This window comes from Rhinolophus ferrumequinum, chromosome 10, assembly GCF_004115265.2.
Source record: "Rhinolophus ferrumequinum isolate MPI-CBG mRhiFer1 chromosome 10, mRhiFer1_v1.p, whole genome shotgun sequence".
Classification (NCBI taxonomy): Eukaryota; Metazoa; Chordata; class Mammalia; order Chiroptera; family Rhinolophidae; genus Rhinolophus; species Rhinolophus ferrumequinum.
Genome location: NC_046293.1, coordinates 206,357 through 227,358, shown reverse-complemented (window position 1 = coordinate 227,358; position 21,002 = coordinate 206,357). Strand labels below are relative to the sequence as shown.

Below are 21,002 nucleotides of genomic sequence, written 5' to 3'. Positions count from 1 at the left end.
TACATTCGGGATATTAGAACCTTATCAGATATATGATTTGAAAATATTTTCTCCCATTCTGCAAGTTGTCACTTTATTGATAATGTCCTTTGATGCACAAAAGTTTTACATGTTGTTGAAGTCTAATTTATCTATTTTTTCTTTTGTTGCTCATTTTTATGGTGTCATATCTAAGAATCCATTGCCAAATCCATACGATTATAAAGACTCTTATGTTTTCTTCTACGAGTTTTATGGTTTTAGCTCTTATATTTAGGTCATTAATCCAATTTGAGTTAATTTTTATATATAGTGTGAGGTAGGGGTCCAACATCATTCTTTTGCATCTGGATGTCCAGCTAACCCAGAACCATTTATTGATGTGACTATTATTCTTTATTGAATGGTCTTGATACCCTTGTCAAAAATCAGTTGGCTATAGGTGCATGGGTTTATTTCTGGACTTGCGGTTCTATTCTATTGGTGTGTATGTCTATCCTGATTCCAGTACCACACTTCTTTGAATATTGTAGCTTGTAGTAAGTTATGAAATTGGGAATTGTGTCTTGTAACTTTGTTCTTGTTCAGGATTATTTTGGTTATTCAGGACCTCTTTCAATTCAATATGAATTTGAGGATGGGCTTTGCCATTTCTACAAAAGTGGCCATTGGGATGTTGAGAAAGGTTGCACTGAATCTGTAGATCACTTAGGACAGCCTTGACAGCTTAACGATATCAAGTCTTCCGGTCCGTGAACATGGAGGCCTTTCCATTCATTTGTGTCTTCTTTAGTTTCTTTCAGCAACGTTTTGTAGTTTTCAGTGTACAAGTCTTCCACTTCTTTGGTTAGATTTACTCCCAAGGATTTCATTCTTTTAAATTGTATTGTTAATAGAATTCTTTCTTAATTTCCTGTGCAGATTGTTTGTTGCTGATGTGTAGAAACACAACTGATTTTTGTGTGTTGATCTTGTATTTTGCAATTTTGCTAAATTTGCTCATTGGCTCAGGTTGCTTTCTTGCTGGTTCTTTAGGATTTTCTAGGTATAAGATCATGTCATCTGTGAGTTGAAATAGTTTTATCTCTTCCTTTCAAATGTGGATGCCTTTTTATTTCTTTTCTCTGGCTGGAACTTCCAGTACAGTGTTGAACAGCAGCAGTGAAAGCAGGCATTTTTGCCTTTTCCTGGTTGTAGGTGAGGGAACATTTCGAGTCTTTCATCATTGAATATGATGTTAGCTGCTGGGTTTTTCTAAATGCCCTTTATCCTGTTGAGGCAGTTCCCTTTGATTCTTGGTTTTCTCAGTGTTTTCATTATGAAAGGGTACTGGATTTTGTCAAGGGTACTTTCTGTATCAGTTGAGATGACTATGTGCCTTTCCCCATATGTTCTATTAATGTACATTAGTGTAGTCTAAAAATTGATATATTCTAATCAGTGTATTACATTGATTGATTTTCTTATGTTGAACCACTCCTGCTTTCCTGGGTTAAATCCCACTTGGTCATGGTGTCTAATCCTTTTAATATGCTGTTGAATTCAGTTTGCTAGTATTTTGTTGATTTTTGCATGTATGCTCATAAAGGATACTGGTCTGTAATTTTCTTTTCTTGTGATGTATTTATCTGACTTTGGTTTCAGGGTAATGCTGGCCTTTGTCACGTCCGCGCGATGAGGGTTGTGGGGAGTGAGAAGAGTGGCACAGGGTTAAGAAAAGACGGTAGCCATGAATAGAGTTCAAGCAGGGCCAAGGGCCCTGCAGCCTCGAGGACTGGGCTGGGCTCTGAATCAGGCCTACGCATCAGCTTTTATTACTTAGGTGGGGGAAGTTAAGGAGATAAAGCTTGTCAATCTCAAGATCTGTGAATCCCGTCCATCATAATAGGAAACTGATTCAAGCCAATCACCCTTGCCTGCAGGCAGCTGGACCATAAGTCTCAGGATGTATGTACTTACCCAAGGGACAAAACCTTTATGCATATGAATAGATGGAGAGCACATCATTGAATCTCTTCCCTTGTAGGTTGTGGGAAGGAATGCGGCCACAGAGGCAGAGGCTCTCCTTAGCCAGGATAAGGTGGGGGGTTGTGCCCACCACTGTGTACCCCGTGGGTTCTCCTGTTGGTCCCCACTCGACTGCGCCTGGCTTGATTTGTGCCCCCCATGGGGAATCCTACTTGTCATTGGCTGACCAGCCATCTTTCTGGGGCCAAACAGGGAGACATAAGGTGCAAGCACAAAGGTGAAGCAATGTCCCTGAAAAGATCCGTCTCAGACTCTCCTTGCTTTAGGGGCAGGTACAAGGAGACAGACGGGTAGGCTGCTGCGTGGCAACAGCCTTAGAATAAATTAGGAGTTCTAGCTTCTCCACATCCTTGCCAACACTTTATTTACTAAATTAGGAAGTGTGCCTGTATCTTCAATTTTTGGGAATAGTTTGAGAAAGACTGATGTTAATTCTTCTTTAAATGTTTGATAGAAATCACCAGTAAAGTTATCTTGGTCCTGGGTTTTTCTTAGTTGGGAGGTTTTAGATCACTGAGTCAATCTCTTTACTTGTTATGTATGGTCTGTTAAGATTTTCTATCTTCTGAGTCTTTTTTGGTGGTTTGTGTGGTTCAGGAGTTTGTCCATTACCTCTAGGTTATCTAATTTGTTAATTTGTTAGGGTGCAATTGTTCACAGTATTCTCTTATAATCCTCTTTCTGTAACATCAGTAGTAATGTTTCCACTTTCATTTCTGATTTTAGTTGTCTTTTTCCTTTTTTTCTTGGTCAGTCTAGCTAAATGTTTGTCAATTTTGTTGGTTTCACGGATTTTATTGTTTTTCTTTTAATTCTACATAAATAAGACTCACAAGATCTTATTGTTTCACAGAGCCAATGGTCATTTAGATTTATTAACATGCTTACCAATTTTTGTTGCTCTTCCCCCCCCTCCCCGCCCTTTTTTGCCTCCCCCCCTCCCACTCCGGTTCAAGCCGTTGTTTCTCAGTCTAGTTGTTAGGACACAGCTCCCTGGCCCCTGCTGGTATTATGAACCTTGCGCTCCCCCAGCTGACACAGTCGGTCAGCCTCTCACAGCAGCGCACGGCAGCTCTCGCCAGCTGTTGTCCGTTCACGATAGCTGCCGGCCACTCACGCTGGCCACCAGCCGCTCATGGCAGCACATAGCAACCCATGGCAGCTCACTGCAGCCCAGGCAGCACACTGTAGTCCACGGCAGCTCACGCAGCCCTGGGGCTGCTCACGGCAGCCCAGCTCCAGGGAGAGCTGTTGTTCACAATCTTAACTGTAGAGGGCGCAGCTCACTGGCCCATGTGGGAATTGAACTGGAGACATGGGCGTTAGGAGCATGAGGCTCCAGCCACCTCAGTCACCGGGCCCGCCCGGATCTATATTTTCTAAGCCTTAAACATTATTCTAGATTTATTTATACATATATAAAAATACATATATAATTTTAACAACATAAATAGGATTATATAACATATTCTTTATTTTATATCATTTCCAAATATATATTTCTTGCTTAAAAAAAATTCCATTAATAGGGAAACCCTACATTTGATGGGGTTTGCTGTTCTCCACCATCTTATATGTATTTGCTGTTTGTTGTATTTAGTTTGGAATTATGTCTTCATTTCACTATGCTTTTCCTCCACTACACGTTTCAGAAAGGACAGAGTGGTGACACTGTCCGGCTTTGTTGGGCCTAGTGACCAGGCTGAGGTGGGCCCTTCTCGTCGGTGCTGCAGTGGGTCAGCTTCTATGTGGATGCATTTACCCAGCACACGGGGGTGATAGTTGCTGGTAGGCAGGAGACAGCCTCCATTCCTGTTTTGTTTGTGTCCTCTCTGAGGAAACAGATGCTTCTGGCAAAAACCCCACCTCAGCAGGCAGTTAGAAAAGGAGCTCTTGGGAGGCTGCTAAAGGTCATACGTTCCAGGGACCCATTTTCTTGATTTTTATTTTTTACTTTGATGATAATTCATATCTATGTCACCTTTCCAGCAGCACATTTTTACTCTCTGGGAAGTCAGGAGGCAAGACTCCCATACTTTCGGGAGGTGACATGTCCTCAGTTACCTTCCCAAAGGTTAGTTTCTCCACGCAGGAAGTTTTGTCCTCGGTCTGGATGTGACAAAGGGAGGTGTTTTCTTCCCACAGGGGAGGGCACTAGACCCTTCCCTATCACCTGTGTGTCTCCAGGGCTCAGCAGCCCTTGGCACCTTGTGAAGGTGGTTGGGATGATGGCCTGTGCTCGGTCCCTCCTCACGACGGTGTGGAACTTGGTGCAAGTTCTCCTGTTCTTTGACGTGGCCCGGGGCTCAGACCAACCACGGGGTCTTCAGAAGCTGGGCGGAAGTGCCTCATGGGGCACTGCATGACCTATAAGGGGTGCGTGTGGGGGTGTCATCTTCATCCTCTCAAGGTCTTTGGACCCCAAACTTAACCAAGAAGCAGGGCCTGTGACCGGGACAAAGAGTAAGGGTGGTGCCCTGAAAGCCCACACCCACCTCGAGGTCCACCTTAAGGTGTGGGCCTCCCTGTACCGTCATCCTGTCACCTGATAGCTCGTGGAGCTACGAGGCCACCAGATGCGCGAGGCACCTGAAGCTCAGCAGAGCCCAGGCTGGGTGCCAGGGACGCCCCTTGGCCGTCTCCTTGCTGCCTGAGTCAGGGATAAGTCCTGTGTCCCAGCAGAAGGGACAAATGCGCGTGGGCAGGGGTTGTTTTGTTCCAGGGACTCTAGGCTCTGTTTCATGTCTGAGCCCCACCTGGCACCTGTCCCAAGACTGACTCCTGAGATCAGCTGAAATGAGACGCAGATGGAGGAGACAGGGCTCTAAGAAGCCAAGCACAGAGGGGCGGCCAGCTGCCTGCCTGCCCAGTGGAAGCTTCTGCACGCGTGGCCTGCAGTGGCCTGAGTCCCAGTGCAGAGGGTGGGAGCAGAGTAATTAGGCAGGGACGACGGAAGGCTGAGGATGGAGGTGGGACACCCAGGGCCAGAGTAAGCCTTCTGAAGGGTCCTAGGGCTGGCTGGCGGGAGTAGGTAATGGGAGTGGCATCAGGCCTGGCTCAGAGCTCTCCATGGTGACATCTGGACACTCAAGACAACCTAGAGGGGTAGGGGACGAGGGGTCCAGGAGGCTCTGGAATGGCCAGTGGGCTGTAATCAACCAATAAAGAGGGAAGTACAACTTTTGGGTATTCTTTATTTCATTCATTTTTGTCTCTTGACAGCTTTCCCTTTGAAAACTATCCCATCTCTGCTGAACTTAGGAAAGAGAAAGTCCAGAGGCGGCTGGAGGAGAGGGTGCTCCAGGCTTGGCCGCTCCTCAGCAGCTTGGTGTATCCTGGCAGAGAACCATGCAAGCCCCACTTCACCTGTGGAGTGCATGCCGGCAGGTCACACCTCTCGAGCAGCCCATGTCTGTGCTGGGCGGTGCTCAGTGTTGGGACTCATGCCCTGTATGGCCTCCCTCCGTAGTCTGAGCCCAGCCCGTGGGCTTGGCACCACGGCCATGTGTCCCCCCCCCCAACGGCCCACAGTGGAATCGTCTTCTCGAGTTTCTAGTAATTTTATCAGGGCTGCATCATGTTGCTAAGGCTAAAGATAACATCTCCCCGCAGGTAACTCTTTCCTGACAGAGTCCCTGAGGCTGGACCCAGGCTTAGAGGAGGTCACAGGTATGAGATGAGCTTGGGGGCATAAGGGTCCATTGGGGAGAAGCAGGCTGGCTGGGGTGCCGGACAGTGCTGAGGGTACACTGCCATTTGCCACTGTGGAAGGTGGAGTGGGAGCTGGGCCCCTGGGCTGATTGTTCCGATACCTCCCACTAGGCACTACTGACAAGCCCCAAGCCCGGAAGCAGGCACAGAGACGCACCCCTCCCAGGCCAGGCAGAGCGCCGGCCCGGCACAGGTCCACCTTAACTGGGCGGGGCGCAGTGCCGATGCCATCTGTGCAGAGGCAGCCCGGGCCTGAGTGAGGACGGGCTTGCACACAGCACGCACAGCTTTCAGCCTGCACCCTGGCTGGGTCTGTGGCCCCGCACCATGATCCAGGAGCCTGAGGGCCCCGGCTGGGGCTGGGGATGGGACGGGGACGGGGACGACTGGGACAGCGCTGTGCTTGCCCTGTTGGCGCTGGCTGTGGTGGCTGCCACTGCACTGGCCTTGCACTGGTTTGGCTCTGGGCAGGACCAGGAAGCAGTAGGACCAGCACCCACAGACGCCCAGGCCCAGCCTTCTCAGGCGGGCGAAGCTGCGCCAGCCCTGCCCCCAGAGTCCAAGGTCAGTGGCGTCGTCGAGGGACCCAGCTCAGGGCAGCGGAAGCCAGAGCCTCCCGGACGCAGCCAGGGGAGTCCAGCTACAGCAAGTTCCCAGGACCAGCAGCCCCCGGGAAGTGGCGATCAGGCTGCCTCAGCCGCACCTGCACTCAAGACACCAGACAAGGTGGCCGGCGGAGGAACCTTGGGACAGCAGCATGGTAATGCTACCCTGGAAGCCCCCCGAGGTAAAGGAAGGGAACATGTGAAGCCAGGCGCTGCCCTCCCAGGCAGGAGCGAACCTGGGGGGATACCTGCCCCTTTCCTGATACACTTCACTCCTCGGAGTCCGGGCAGACAGGTGGAGGCAGGAGGCGTCCGAGCCAAGGCGCCAGCTCACCAGGCCCGGGTCCACACAGTGGAACAGGACACCAGCTACTGGCAGCAAGGTGTGGGGCCACTTGGCTCATTGGGGAGAGGCCCAGGCAGCCGGCGGTGGCAGGTGGATGACAGCTCAGGAGATAGAACCTACCGCCCCCTCAAGCTGGACCCCTTATGCCTGGGCACAGTGCTGAGCGTGTGGGATGCTGTGGATGCTGCTGGCAGCCTCTCTTATCCCCAGGAGCTGCCCCTACCAGACACCATGCAGACTGGGCCCCTGACAGATGTCTCAGAGAGGGGGAGCAGGAAGAGCGGCCCCCAACCAGTCCCAGTATTAGCTCTGGACTCAGGGGCCAAAGCTGGTGAGAGCAAGGAGGCTGAGCCCTGGGCCCCCAGGGAATCTCAGGCATCCCCAACCTCTGAGGAAGGCTGGCCCTGGGTGATAAGCGACGTCCTTGTCACCAGGAGCTTCAGCCAGGCCCCAGGCTCCATGGGCCAATGGCTAGAGGGGCAGCAGTGGGGACACCCACTCTTGTCCCAAGGGCAGGGGAACACAGTGGCCTGCATTGTGGGAAAGGCTGGGGCTAACAGCTCTGGAGAGCAGTCTTTGTTCAGCTCAGGGCCAGGTGAGATGGAGAAGCAAGGGGACCACAGTGTTGGAGAAGAGAGAGGGTCCCCACGAGGCCAGGGTGAACCGACAAGTGGGCAGGTGTCTGGCTGTCTGGACAACCTTGGTTTTGCTCCCTCTGCATGTCCCTCAGCCACGCCCCCCTTACCCACCCCTAAGTCCCTCTCACCCTCTGCTTCCCCACCGGTAGCACATCCCCACCCAGACATCTTACCTGCAGCTTCGACTCTTATGACATCCTCTCCTTCTTCTTTGCCCTCCAGAGATGGCCAGGGTCCTGCTAAGGACCCTGCAGTTCTAGCCCCAGCCCCAGCCTCAGCTGCAGCCCCAGCCCCAGCCCCAGCCGCATCCCCAGCCCCAGCTGCAGCCCCAGCCCCAGCCCCAGCCCCAGCCCCAGCTGCAGCCCCAGCCCCAGCCCCAGCCCCAGCCCCAGCCCCAGCCGCATCCCCAGCCCCAGCTGCAGCCCCAGCCCCAGCCCCAGCCCCAGCTGCAGCCCCAGCCCCAGCCCCAGCCCCAGACGCAGCCCCAGCTGCAGCCCCAGCCCCAGCCCAGGCTGCAGCCCCAGCCTCAGCCCCAGCCCCAGCCGCAGCTGCATCCCCAGCCCAGGCTGCAGCCCCAGCTGCAGCCCCAGCCCCAGCCTCAGCCCCAGCTGCAGCCCCTGCCCCAGCTGCAGCCCCTGCCCCAACCCCAGCCACAGCCCGAGCTGCAGTTCCAGCCCCAGTTGCAGACACAACCACAGCTGCAGCCCCAACCACAGCCCCAACCCCAACCGCAGCCTCAGCCCCAGCTGCAGCTCCAGCCCAGGCTGCAGCCCCAGTCCCAGCGGCAGCCCCAACCCCAGCCGCAGCCTCAGCCCCAGCTGCAGCCCCTGCCCCAGCCCCAGCCCCAGCTGTAGCCCTAGCCCCAGCTACAGCCCCAGCCACAGCCCCAGCTGCAGCCCCATCCCCAGCTGCAGCCCCAGCCCCAGCTGCAGCCCCAGCCCCAGCCGCAGCCCCAGCTGCAGCCCCAGCCCCAGCTGCAGCCTCAGCCCCAGCTGCAGCCCCAGCCTCAGCCCCAGCTGCAGCCCCATCCCCAGCTGCAGCCCCAGCCCCAGCCGCAGCCCCAGCTGCAGCCCCAGCCCCAGCTGCAGCCCCAGCCCCAGCCGCAGCCCCAGCTGCAGCCCCAGCCCCAGCTGCAGCCTCAGCCCAGGCTGCAGCCCCAGCCTCAGCCCCAGCTGCAGCCCCAGCCCCAGCTGCAGCCTCAGCCCCAGCTGCAGCCCCTGCCCCAGCCCCAGCTGCAGCCCCAGCCCCAGCTGCAGCCCCAGCCACAGCCACAGCCCCAGCTGCAGCCACAGCCCCAGCTGCAGCCTCAGCCCCAGCTGCAGCCCCTGCCCCAGCTGCAGCCTCAGCCCAGGCTGCAGCCCCAGCCTCAGCCCCAGCCCCAGCTGCAGCCCCAGCCCCAGCTGCAGCCTCAGCCCCAGCTGCAGCCCCTGCCCCAGCCCCAGCCACAGCCCGAGCTGCAGTTCCAGCCCCAGTTGCAGACACAACCACAGCTGCAGTTCCAGCCCCAGCTGCAGCCCCAGCCTCAGCTGCAGTCCCAGACCCAGCTGCAGCCCCAGCCGCAGCTGCAGCCCCAGCCGCAGGTGCAGCCCAAGCTCCAGCAGCAGCAGCCCCAGCCACAGCTGCAGACTCAGCTGCAGCCCCAGCCGCAGGTGCAGCCCAAGCTCCAGCAGCAGCAGCCCCAGCCACAGCTGCAGACTCAGCTGCAGCCCCAGCCCCAGCCACAGGCACAGCCCGAGCTGCAGCTCCAGCCACAGTTGCAGAACCAGCTGCAGCTGCAGCCCCAGCCCCAGCTGCAGCCCCAGCCCCTGTTGCAGAACCAGCCCCAGCTGCAGCTCCAGCCCCAGCTGCAGCCCCAGCCCCTGTCCTTGCCCCAGCCTTAGCTGCAGCCCCAGCTACAGCCCCAGTAGCAGCCCCAGCCCCAGCTGCAGCCCCAGCCCCAGCTGTAGCTCCAGGCCCAGCCACAGCAGCAGCCGCAGCCACAGCTGCAGCTCCAGCCCCAGCTGCAGACCCAACCCCAGCCCCAGCTGCAGCCCCAGCCCCAGCTGCAGCTGCAGACCCAGCTGTAGCCCCAGGCCCTGTCCCTGCCCCTGCCACAGCTCCCCTAGCAGCCCCAGCTCCAGCTGCGGCCCTAGCGCCAGCCCCAGCCTTAGCTACAGCCCCAGCAGCAGCCCCAGCTCCCGCTGCAGCCCCTACCCCAGCCCCGGCCCTAGCTGTGGCCCCAGCTGCAGCCCCAGCCCGCACACCCCATGGTGAATCAACTCCTGCATGTCAGGAGCCCAGTGTGGTTCTCTGCAAGGGCCAGCAGGAGGGGCAGATCTCAACTAGCTGGGGAAACCTTATTTCAATGGTTCTTAGGAGTCACCCCTTCCCAAGGCAAGAGAGGCCCCAGGGGACAGCCCCAAGTGCAGCTCAGGAGAGCCCCAGAGAGCCCAGCGCTTCCACGCCCTCTGAGAACACTCAGTCTAGTTCTCCCCCTGAAGGGGCCACCCCCAGCCTCGTGGTCAGGGACGGCTCCTCAGGGGCAGACACAGGGGGCCTGGCTAAGGCGCCCACCCCAGGGCCCCATGCAGGCCCAAGAGGAGATGGAACGGAGGAGAAACGTCTGGACTTGCTGCTGCCCGAAGCTGCCGTGCCCAGGGCCCCTTCACAGCAGCCTGAGTCCACGAAGCCTGGCCCTGCACCCTCCCCCGCTGCCAGGCGGGACCCGCAGCCTGTACCCAGGCCTCGGAAACGCAGCATGTGCGAAATAGCGGAGAGTTCTGAGCGGAAGCTCAGCCAAGCTGCCCCGGGACAGGTGTCCGGGGAGAGGCTCAGCGCTGCGGGCAGCAGGGATGTCCTCACAGAGAAGCAGAAGGAGGACCGCAGGCTCATGGCGTTTCTGCAGAGGCGAGGGGCCTGGGGGGTGGCGGAGGGGCCCCCGAGGCCCGGCCCCCTGGCTGGGGAGCCAGCCCTGGCCTCGGCAGCAGCTATGCGGCGGCGGCTGGACCTGGGCAGCTGCCTGGACGTGCTGGCCTTCGCCCAGCAGCACGGGGAGCCCGGCCTGGCCCGGGACACCTACGCCCTGATGAGCGACAATCTGCTGCATGTGCTCAGGGACCCGAACCTCTACCGGCAGCTGAGCGCAGCCGACCGCGAGCGCATCTTGAGCATGCGCACTGGCCGGGGCCAGGCGGTGCTGGGCGTCCTCGTGCTGCCCAGCCTCTACCAGGTCAGCCGCGCAGGGCTCACCAGGGGCCTTCGCGGGGAGGACGCCCCCGCCGCGGGGCCTGCGCCCCAGCCTCTTCCATCGCACCTGCACGTGTTCCACCCCCGAGAGAAGGCGTGGCGGCCGCTGACGCGGGTGCCGGAGGAGGCCCCACTGCGGGGCTGCGGCCTCTGCACCATGCACAACTATCTGTTCCTGGCGGGCGGCATCCGTGGGTCGGGCGCCAAGGCCGTCTGCTCCAACGAGGTCTTCTGCTACAACCCTCTGACCGACACCTGGAGCCAGGTGCGGCCCATGCTGCAGGCCCGGGCCCAGCTCAAGCTGGTGGCCCTGGACGGGATGCTGTACGCCGTCGGCGGCGAGTGCCTGTACAGCATGGAGCGCTACGACCCCCGCACTGACACCTGGACCTCACGCGCGCCCCTTCCTGCAGGCACCTTCCCCGTGGCACACGAGGCTGTGGCCTGCCGTGGGGACATCTACGTCACTGGGGGCCACCTCTTCTACCGTTTGCTCAGGTACAGCCCCAGGAAGGATGCGTGGGACGAGTGCCCCTACAGCGCCAGCCACCGGCGTTCCAGCGACATGGTGGCGCTGGGGGGCTTCCTGTACCGCTTCGACCTGCTGCGTGGTGTGGGCGCCGCGGTCATGCGCTACAACACCGTGACGGGCTCCTGGAGCCGAGCCGCCCCCTTGCCCCTGCCGGACCCTGTCCCGCTGCGCTGCGCCGTGCTGGGCAACACCATCTACTGCCTGAACCACCAGGTCACGGCCACTTTCACGGTCTCCGAGGGAACTGCTCAGTTCCAGGCCAGGGAGCTGCAGCCCTTCCCCCTGGGGAACCAAGGCGTCCTCTGTCCGTTCATCCTGACTCTACCGCCCCCGGACCGGCTCCAGACTGCCCTCTGAGCCTCTACGGGGCACCAGGCACACCCTGGTGGGGGAGTGAGTGTGGCTGTTGCGCAGGGAAGTGGCTGCTGCTGTCCCTGGGACAGCTTTCGTCTTTGTCTCTGGGGCTAGGGTTACAGTAAGCCTCTTGTTTCCCGGTACAACCCCTCCCCGTGGAGAGCCTGGCTCCCCGCACCTGCGGTCTGGTCGCTGGGAGCCCCTACCACCCCCTTTCTGATGAGTCCTTGCCCCACCGCCTGGGGGCATTCACAGACCCGTCCTGGAGGCAGAACACCCCTTCCAGGGGCCCCCAGGGGCCAGGTGCCCCTCTCAAAGCACCAACCATATTGCCTGTAAAACTGCCTTAGGGACACTGGTGCTCTTTGAGCGAGGGACCGACGCGTCCACAGGACCAGGACTGGGCTGGCTGAGGAAGGAGATGGCTGGGAACACATTCGTGCTTCTCGAGGGCTCCACGCTGGCCAAGGGGCCTGTGTCAGGGTGGGAAGGTGGAGCAGGGAGCAAAGAAGTCCCCAGAAAACATCCTTGGACTGGGGCTTTCTGCCCATCCTGGCTTGGCTCGCTCCAGAAACCACTCTTAGCCCTCCTTCATCTGACTGGTTCTCTGTATGTGAAACTGCGCTGCTGTCTGCAGCCCCATAACCCCAGCCCAGACCAGGCCATGACCTCTCGGGCTCACGTCCCTCTGCAGCCTGTGGGGTCTGTGCCACCTGCTCAGCCCCTCCACTTCCCACCTCACCTCCTACCCTTGAAGGGTGAGACCTGGGCTGGGCCGTAGCTCCGCCCTTTGTTAGCTGTGTGGACTTGGACGAGACAGCTACCTTTGTGTCCTCACCTGTGAAGGGATGATGGACGTGTCACTCAGGAGAGCTATGAGGACACCGGTCACCTAGGGGAGCACCTGGCATAGCCCAGGATACAGAACTGAAGAAGAGCGTTCCCTTTACCCACTTTGGACCCTCCGTGGAAAGTAAATAAATCTGAACACTGTGGCCCATCCCACTCTCTGACCTGCTTGTCCCTGTCTGGCCCTTTGCTTTTTATTCTGTGCTTGGCATGGAATCTGCATGATTCACTGACAGCATCCTATACTTCCAGTGTTTTGTTCACAAGATTCACTGTGCAGCTGGGTGGGATAGAAGGGCCCTCAAGTTGTGTTTGAAAATCAGTTTATTGAGAGACAAGTACTGTGCATGGCCCATGTCTGGGCCGCTGTTCTCGCCAGGCTGAGAAGGCCCTGCCCTCCATGCTCCAGCGGCGGGGCGGCCAGGGGCTACTGCTCACGCTTGGTCTCGCTGAGCAGCTCCTGCCAGTTCTTCTCCATCTCCTCCTTGCAGCTGAGGAAGGCGTCCTCCAGTCGCCGCATGGCCTCGGCCCGTGAGGGGTTGGTGCGTATCACCACCATGTCATAGGCCATCCAGGTGGCCTGCACTGTGACAACCAGAGGGCCTGGTCAGGTGCCAGGCTGTGCCACGGCTCCGGCGCCCCGGGGACCAGGCCCGCTGAGCCAGCCACCACTCCAGGGAGAGAAAGCTGGCGGCCACTTGATACAGGCCTCACAACCCCCTAAGAAAACCCCTCCCTACATCGAGCAGTCATGACAGCTCCCTAATCTCACGTGTCTTAACTTCTGCACACATCAGCCATGACACTAAAGGGCTGGAGGCCAGTCTGAAGTGAAATGTCAGGGAAATCAGAGCAAACACGGTCCTTCTACCCACAGTTCACAACTAGTGGTTGCAGTGAGGCCCCCAACAGTCCTAACAGCCACCCAGGCTCACACGCTCAGGTGGGCAGGACCACACCCCTCCTGCAAGGCTCGGGGCCCCACGTCACCTGGTGCTCTGTGGCCTGGACGCCTCTCAAGGCCAGTCCAGAGACTCCTCCTTCCGGGCAGCTTTGCCGTACCCCACAACAGGCGTCCTTTGTGCCCACCACTGCACTGACCATCTTGCTTGCCCTCTCCCTTTGAGAGCAACTTGAGGGCAGTGTCCCCTGGGCCTACAGGTGAGCGTGTGGTGCCTGCACAAGTACGATGGGAGAGTACAGCACCCCACCTCCACACACTTCCCTCCACAGCACCCACCCCACTGAACAACAAAGAACAAGTGTCCTAGCCCTTCTGCATGACAGCCAACCACAGCAAATATGTCCCCTTAAAACTTCTCTTTGCTGGGCTAAAAAATACTGGATACTTTGGGAAACTGTCCTCAAAGAAATTACCAAAGAGGAGACAGGCAGAGTGATTAATAATAAACGCACAGGTATATCTACAACCAAGGTCAGCGGCAGGGCAGACATGAAGTTTTATTGAAAGAAACATCTGTTTGGTTAGGGAGAAACTGTTCGAAATGGCATGTGCAGTGTCTCAGCAGACAGAGGGCACATGATCACACAGCGAGGGCACCAATTCTTGAACTATTGGAAGCATACGAGTCACTTGGGACACCTGTTCAAGTGTAGACCACTGTTCCCTCCCACGACCCAGAGGTTCCTGTCCAGCAGGCAGGATGGTGCCTGGGAACCCGTATCCTAATACGCGTCTGGCTAACTGGCGCAGGGGGTGGCCGATCACTCTTCCCGACCAACTGGACAGCAGCTGGCCATAGACCTGGAGTCAGAGCAGTTTGCTTCCACTCTCCACTTGCCAGGTGTGTGACCTGAACAAGAGACCTACTTGGGAGCCGCAACCTCCTCACTTGTAAAGGACAGACAATGTCCCAATGTCATGTCTTGCTGTGAAAATTAAACAAACACTATATGTAAACTGCCTAGCACATAGTAGGTGCTCAAGAAAGGAGAAAACCTTACCATAAAATAAATGAGGTATTCAGGGCAAAGAGTTAGGGTGGCTAAGAATTTCAAACACAGGGGAATCTCATATAAGCCTATGCAGCAGCTGGAATTCTAGCACTGAGCTTCCCAAGGCCAAAGCACAGAAGAAAACTTGCTCAGTCAGGAGACTCGGTGAACATAACATAAAAACAAAACCGTGGTTGGAGATACGTTTCTCTATGGGTCTATTTTATGAAAAGTGTAATGTAGCTGGACAGGCCTGTTATGGCCTCCTACCTTAATGCAAGGGGACTCTTCTGTGTCTATGGTTGAATCACGGGTAAGAAACCTGGTGGCACAGCAGCAAAGATGTTCAGAAAAGGCGACTGAATTAGACCCCAAAACACCCTACCAAGCGCAGACCTCCGCTGATTTGCTCCAAGGAAGAATGTTTAGAACGTGTAGAACAAGAAGGACTTTAATCATCAGAACATCCTCCAGTAACCTAAGGCTCGTGAGTCCTTCATCCTTGTAGGACGCACTGCGCCCCTCCTTTGTGCTGGCACGTCCCTACGGCAGCGCTGACCAGTCTAAACCCTGCCTTCAGGAAGTGTCTATACTGGTTACAGGTGGAAGAGACAGATAAACATATAAGACAGACTGAGAAAGGTGCTGTGGAGGAAATAAGCAGGTGTGCTGTGACAGAAATGGGGTAGACCAGGTGCTGAGGGCAGGCCTTCGCACAGGCTTTTGGGAAGGCCTGTGCAGTACCCAAGTCAAGGTCGTAATCTCTGGAGGGGCCTGAACAGCAGATATTCTGAGAGGCGAATGGGGCTCGCCTCCGGACACTCTGATACCCGTTGGGTGGGGCCAAGGTCCTCACTTGGAAACGAAGAAAAAACGGTCAAGGTTACACGTAGGCGCAGGGGTCAGTGAAGGATGAGGACAAAGTGTCCCAAACCTGTATAGGAGAAGGGAGCACTGACTAGTGATGTGGTGAGTGGATTTACTTTGAGAGCCTGGAAAGTACAAGTGGAGGACAGGGAGCGCAGGGAATGATGACAAGAGAGCCAGCTGACCAAGCGACAAAGGGATGAAGACACGCCTGCAGGTCACAGCCCAAGGCTAATTCAGAAGAGACCTGGCAGAAGAGACCAAGCAGCATTTACAATGTAAATGGTGACGTTCTACCTCCCCAAACGCCAGGGCACAAGGTGGTCTCACAGACACGCTCTACCACGTTTTGAAAGAACAATTAATGCTTACCTAATACAAGTGATTCCAGAAATTAGGAAAAGAGGGAAGACTAATAATGTCACTACATGGGCTGGTGTAACTTTTTAAGAAAAGCATTTTACAGAAGCATTCTATTGACATTATAGAAAATTTGAGAATAGAGATAAGCAAACATAGAAACATAATTTACCCTAAGTTGGTTTATTCTAAAACCAAAGACAATAGGTCTATCTCACATGAATATAGATGTAAAATGCTAAATATAACATGAGCTAATCAACTCTAACTGTGTTAAGATAGATAATATGTTATGAGTTTGTGAAAGAAATTCAAGGATGGTTGAATATCAGAAAATCAATCTGTAATTAACTACATTAATAAAAACAGGGAAATCAGACGTATATCTCACTTAACGCAAAAAAGGCAGTTAATAAAGTTTAATACCTATTTGTGATTTTAAAAAATCAAAACTCTAATAAATTCAGAATAGAAGGAGACACCTTTAATTTACTAAAGGTGATATACCAAAAACTTACAGCAAATATCATACATAATGGAGAAACTGTGGATACATCCCCTATAAGACTAGTATCAAACAAGGACACCTCTAATAATGCTACTGGTATTGGAGATGCTGGTAAATAGAGTAAACAAAATTTTAAAGAAATAAGAGGTGTTAGGATTGGAGGGTAAGAGATAAAACTATCAGCGTTTGTAAATTATAAAAATGTATGTATGAAATAATAACGGTCCAATAGCTAAGTCAATCTTAAAAAATAAAAGTTAAAATATGTCCTATTAGGTACCAAGACAACTTTTTTTTTTTTTTTTTTTAAGATTTTATGGGGGAAGGGGAACAGGACTTTATTGGGGAACAGTGTGTACTTCCAGGACTTTTTCCAAGTCAAGTTGTTGTCCTTTCAATCTTAGTTGTGGAGGTCGCAGCTCAGCTCCAGGTCCAGTTGCTGTTGTTAGTTGCGGGGGGGGGGGGAAGGGTTAGAGGCGGGGGGATGAGGTGGGCAGAGCCCACCATCCCTTGCAGGAGTCTAGGAATTGAACCAGCGACCTTGTAGTTGAGAGCCCACTGGCTCATGTGGGAATCGAACCGGCAGCCTTCGGCGTTAGGAGCACGGAGCTCCAACCGCCTGAGCCACTGAGATGGCCCCTATCAAGACAACTTATAAATCCCTATTTTAAAAAATAGTGTGGTAGATGGGGCTGGCCCGGTGGCTAAGGAGGTTGGAGCTCCGTGCTCCTAACGCTCAAGGCTGCCGGTTGGATTCCCACATGGGCCAGTGGGCTCTCAACCACAAGGTTGCCGGTTCGACTCCTCGACTCCCATAGGGGATGGTGGGCTGAGCCCCCTGCAACTAACAATGGCAACTGGACCTGGAGCTGAGCTGCACCCTCCATAACTACGATTGAAAGGACAACAACTTGACTTGGAAAAAATCCTAGAAGTACACACTGTTCCCCAAGAAAGTTCTGTTCCCCTTCCACAATAAAAAAAAAAAAGAAAATCTTAAAAAAAAAATTACAAAAGGCAAGTTATACAAACTATTTTAATATTATTTAATCTGTGGTTGCTTCTATGTTGATAAAAACATACTTTTACCATCTGCTAAATGATTTAAAAATGTTTAAAAAAGACTTATATTACCCCTAAATTAGACAACTGTGCAGAACATTTGTATGAAAATGGAATTATAAAGAGGAAAATATGTAAAACTAAAACTAAGGAAAGAATCAGATAAAGGGGAAAACAACGGGCCTCACACCAGTCACGGAATGATGTGGAAAAGCACCGAGGGAGGGATGTGAGGCCGTGCCAAGAAAGACCTCATTCACGCCAAGCAGATGTAGGCTGCACGGACTTACTCTACGACAGGGCAAGCGCACAAGCCTTCCAAGAAGTGCAGCTGCTTAAATACAACAGTTGTGTGTATCAGACAACCTTACATATACGTAGAAGTCTTTACAAAAAAATTAAACAATTGTCAAAGCCGAGTCTTTTATGTGACTTGTTTCAATATAAACTCCTGTGAACCTTGTCTCTAAGGTGAGAGAGCATTTCTTATAACACTAGTACCTTAGCGATATTACAGTAGTAATGTTAATTTACTTAGCTGTTATTACTTAATAACTTCTTAAAACTATTATCTTAATTATTACTGGAATATTTGCCAAAGAGAGAGTCTCTAGTGGATCTAAATAAAAATCCAGTATACAGCCTGGTTTCTGTGGCATATCAGATGGTTTAGAATTAGATGTTAAAAAGGAACACAGGGCCAGCCCAGTGGCTCAGGCGGTTGGAGCTCCATGCTCCTAACTCCGAAGGCTGCCGGTTCGATTCCCACATGGGCCAGTGGGCTCTCAACCACAAGGTTGCCGGTTCAACTCCTCCAGTCCCGCAAGGGATGGTGGGCAGCGCCACCTACAACTAAGATTGAACACGGCACCTTGAGCTGAGCTGCCGCTGAGCTCCCGGATGGCTCAGTTGGTTGGAGCGCGTCCCCTCAACCACAAGGTTGCCGGTTCAACGCCCACAAGGGATGGTGGGCAGCGCCCCCTGCAACTAGCAACGGCAACTGGACCTGGAGCTGAGCTGCGCCCTCCACAACTAAGACTGAAAGGACAACAACTTGAAGCTGAACGGCACCCTCCACAACTAAGATTGAAAGGACAACAACTTGACCTGGAAAAAAAAAGTCCTGGGAATACATACTGTTCCCCAATAAAGTCCTGTTCCCCTTCCCCAATTAAAAAAAAAAAAAAGGAACAGAGAAAAGTAGGAGAAAATATAAGTATTTCACTGATCTCAGATTAGGGATCCAAGCAATGTGAGTAAATCAGAAGGAAAATATTGATAGATTTCCCGCTATATCAGACTGTTTACCAAAGATCCATACAAAATCAAACTGGGGAAAATATTTACTAAAATTTCGATCAGACTTTCGTCTTACTGCATAAAGAGCTCTTACAAATCAGTAAGAGATCCTATCACAGAAATCTGCTATTCCTTTCTTGTTGTCAATGCCAAGTCTAGTAGCTCCTTTTTTAGCCTTTAGTTTAGCAAATGCTTCCTAATTGGTCTTCCTGTTTCCAGTCTTCCCTCTCCAAACCATCCCTCACTCTGTTACCAGAGGTTATCTTTCTGAAACACAAGTATCTTCCTTGAAATCCCAAAGGGCTCCCTCTCACCTAGACAAGGAAGGTAAAATGCCTTAGCTTGGCACTGAAGACCTTCTCAGCTTTCGGCCTCTCTTTTCTGCCACCGTGTGAACCCACGCGCTTGTCTGGCTCCCTGACTCCACCAGGATTGCCCTCCTGGCACATGGCCCTGACCGCCTCTTCTGCGGGACTGTCCTTCTTTCCACCAGCACCCCTTCCTTGTCTGCCCAGCCTCTACTCCTTCCCTAATGCTCTGCTCAAAGCTTCACGTGCCTCCTGAGCAGTCAGCTCTCCTCCCTCTGCCGCCTCACCCAGTACTCGGTCTGCACCCTCATTAGCATTTGCCAGATTACAATTTTAACATAAAACAAAAACATGTTTTAATTTTAATTTATATATTTAAATTACAATTGTTCATCTTTCTTGATGTCTTTTCTGGCTTCCACCTACTTCTCTAATGAAGGAGCATCTATTCAATTTTATATTACTAGACTAGCACATAGTGGGTGCTCAGTAAATGGTGTTAACTGAGAGAATATTTAATTAGGTTGAAGGAATTATGTAGCTTAAAATAGAAAATGCATTACAGAACATTTTTTTAAAGGTAGTTTAAAACATGCATAAAACTTCCAAGTGCACAGGCAAAAATATTGCAAACATTTCTAAGTAGAAATTTTCTAAAGCCTATTGTAATAAATGGAGATTATTTGCAAACTTATAATGACTTTAAAAATAATTTGTTTTCACTTGAGTAGAGTATACATGCTTTATAAAATGTGTTTTACGTCATGATTTTCTCTAGCAAAACTCAGGGTCACAAATTATAAAAAGTAGTAAAGAATAAAATAAAGAAATTATAATGGTATCACTGCTACTGCTGGTTACCACTTAGTGGAAATGCGTTGAATAAAATAACAGACCAACATTCTTTTCCAAAAACAGAGAAACCTGTTCCAGTCTACTGCACTTTCCCCCATTGAGGGTAACTCCCATTTCAGAACCTTACCAATCCTAGCACTATTACTCTGAACTCTTTTTCTTTGAATGACTCACAGAAAAAAGGTTCCCATTCTGTTCACAGTTGTTAGGCTAACATCATTTCTCATTTGCTGAGTACTTGAGCGTGGGTCTGGTACTGTGCCCGGTTATAAAAGGCAAAGTCACTATTTCTGCCCTCAAGAGGTAACTGTCTGGTGGCAGAAATAAGATGCACACACATATAAAATCAGAAAACAATTCAAGACAATATTCAGTGGTAAGTGTCAAGTTCTGTGGTACAACAGTTACCTGGTGGTCAGGGAAGGCCTTGTTACGAGGCACATGATTTGAGCTCAGAAGTCTAGGGAGGATCTGAGCTCTTGGAATGAAGGGGGAAGACACCCTGTCTGGGAAATCAGCCTACCTGAGATTTTCTCCATCTCCTCCAATAGCTTCTCCAAGTCTTTGTTCAGGTCTGACAGCATTTTCAGCATGTTGTCATAGTTTCTTTCCCCAGGGTCAGAATCAGCCATCTAGGTAGTGAGACAGACCGATGTGTTAATTCCAGCTCCTCTGCTCACACCTGGGTAGTCCACGCTGGAAATCTTTAATACCCCTTCTCTTGTCTTCCTGACCCAAGGGGTCACTGAAACTCATGAGCTGTACTTATCCAAGGAATAAATATTTAATCATCTGTGGGAGCCACCAGTGAGCTGGACCCTGCTGCTGTGGAGCCCACACCCCGGCCCAGCCTCCTGGGGTCTCTCCTGTCAGCCCCTCCCGCCCTCCTCTTTCTCCATTTAGGGGGAAGAGTTCTAAATGGGGGAACAGCTCAAGAAAAGGTGGGAGTGACCCTGGTGTGTTGTAAGGATGGAAAGGAACTGTAGGATGGGGTTGAGAAGAGTGGTATGGGACGAGATCAGCTAAGTAGACAAGAGCTTCAGTGTTATTTTGAGCGTGAGGAAAAGCCATTAGAGGTTGAGAGGAGGGGATTATGTGACTATGTCTTAAGATAATGAACTTCATCTGTTTTGGGAAAATGGACTGTTGCAGAAGGTTGACAGGAGGCAAGAGTGGGAAGGCCCGTTAGTCAAGAGAGCACCAGAGAGGTCTAGAGATGACGGCGGCTGGAACTAGGGTGGTGATGTCGTCAGTGGTAAGAAGTGGGCTACATTTTGGAAGATGAGCCAACAGAATGTGGAGAGGATCTGATGGGTATAGGTTTGCTGGCGCAAGTGAGGGAAGACAGAAATCAAAATGACTCTTAATTTTGGTGAGAACAACCAGATGGATGGTGGTGCTGACTGAAATGGGGAGGACAAGGAGAGGAGTGGGTCAGGAGGGAAACCCAGTGCTCTGTTTTGAACATGGTAATATGAAGAGCCTATCAAGCCTCCACCTGGAGATGTGAATAGGCAGGT

The 21,002-nt window shown here is 52.7% G+C and overlaps 2 protein-coding genes across 2 annotated transcripts; one reads left to right on the top strand and one right to left on the bottom strand.

Annotated features, from left to right (window-relative positions):
- The first annotated feature begins 9,362 nt into the window (after positions 1-9,362).
- On the top strand, positions 9,363-12,320 carry KLHDC7B (kelch domain containing 7B). Its single transcript, XM_033117948.1, has one exon. It carries the CDS (start codon positions 9,652-9,654, stop codon positions 11,419-11,421), a length of 1,770 nt encoding a protein of 589 aa, XP_032973839.1. The 5' UTR covers positions 9,363-9,651; the 3' UTR covers positions 11,422-12,320.
- A 365-nt stretch (positions 12,321-12,685) lies between these two features.
- Positions 12,686-20,124, bottom strand: SYCE3 (synaptonemal complex central element protein 3). Its single transcript, XM_033118685.1, has 2 exons — positions 20,006-20,124; positions 12,686-12,852 (listed from the first exon to the last, which is right to left on the bottom strand). The coding sequence occupies exons 1-2, from the start codon at positions 20,112-20,114 to the stop codon at positions 12,695-12,697; spliced, it is 267 nt and encodes an 88-aa protein (XP_032974576.1). The 5' UTR covers positions 20,115-20,124; the 3' UTR covers positions 12,686-12,694.
- Between the last annotated feature and the right edge of the window lie 878 nt (positions 20,125-21,002).

What these genes read in the sequence shown, in the direction of transcription:
- KLHDC7B (XM_033117948.1), top strand. Translation starts at nt 9,652, where the DNA reads ATGGTTCTTAGGAGTCACCCCTTCCCAAGGCAAGAGAGGCCCCAGGGG.
- SYCE3 (XM_033118685.1), bottom strand. Translation starts at nt 20,114, where the DNA reads ATGGCTGATTCTGACCCTGGGGAAAGAAACTATGACAACATGCTGAAA. An exon ending in GGAGATGGAGAAAATCTCAG is followed by an intron (nt 12,853 to 20,005) that starts GTAGGCTGATTT and finishes TGGTTGTCACAG; the next exon opens with TGCAGGCCACCTGGATGGCC.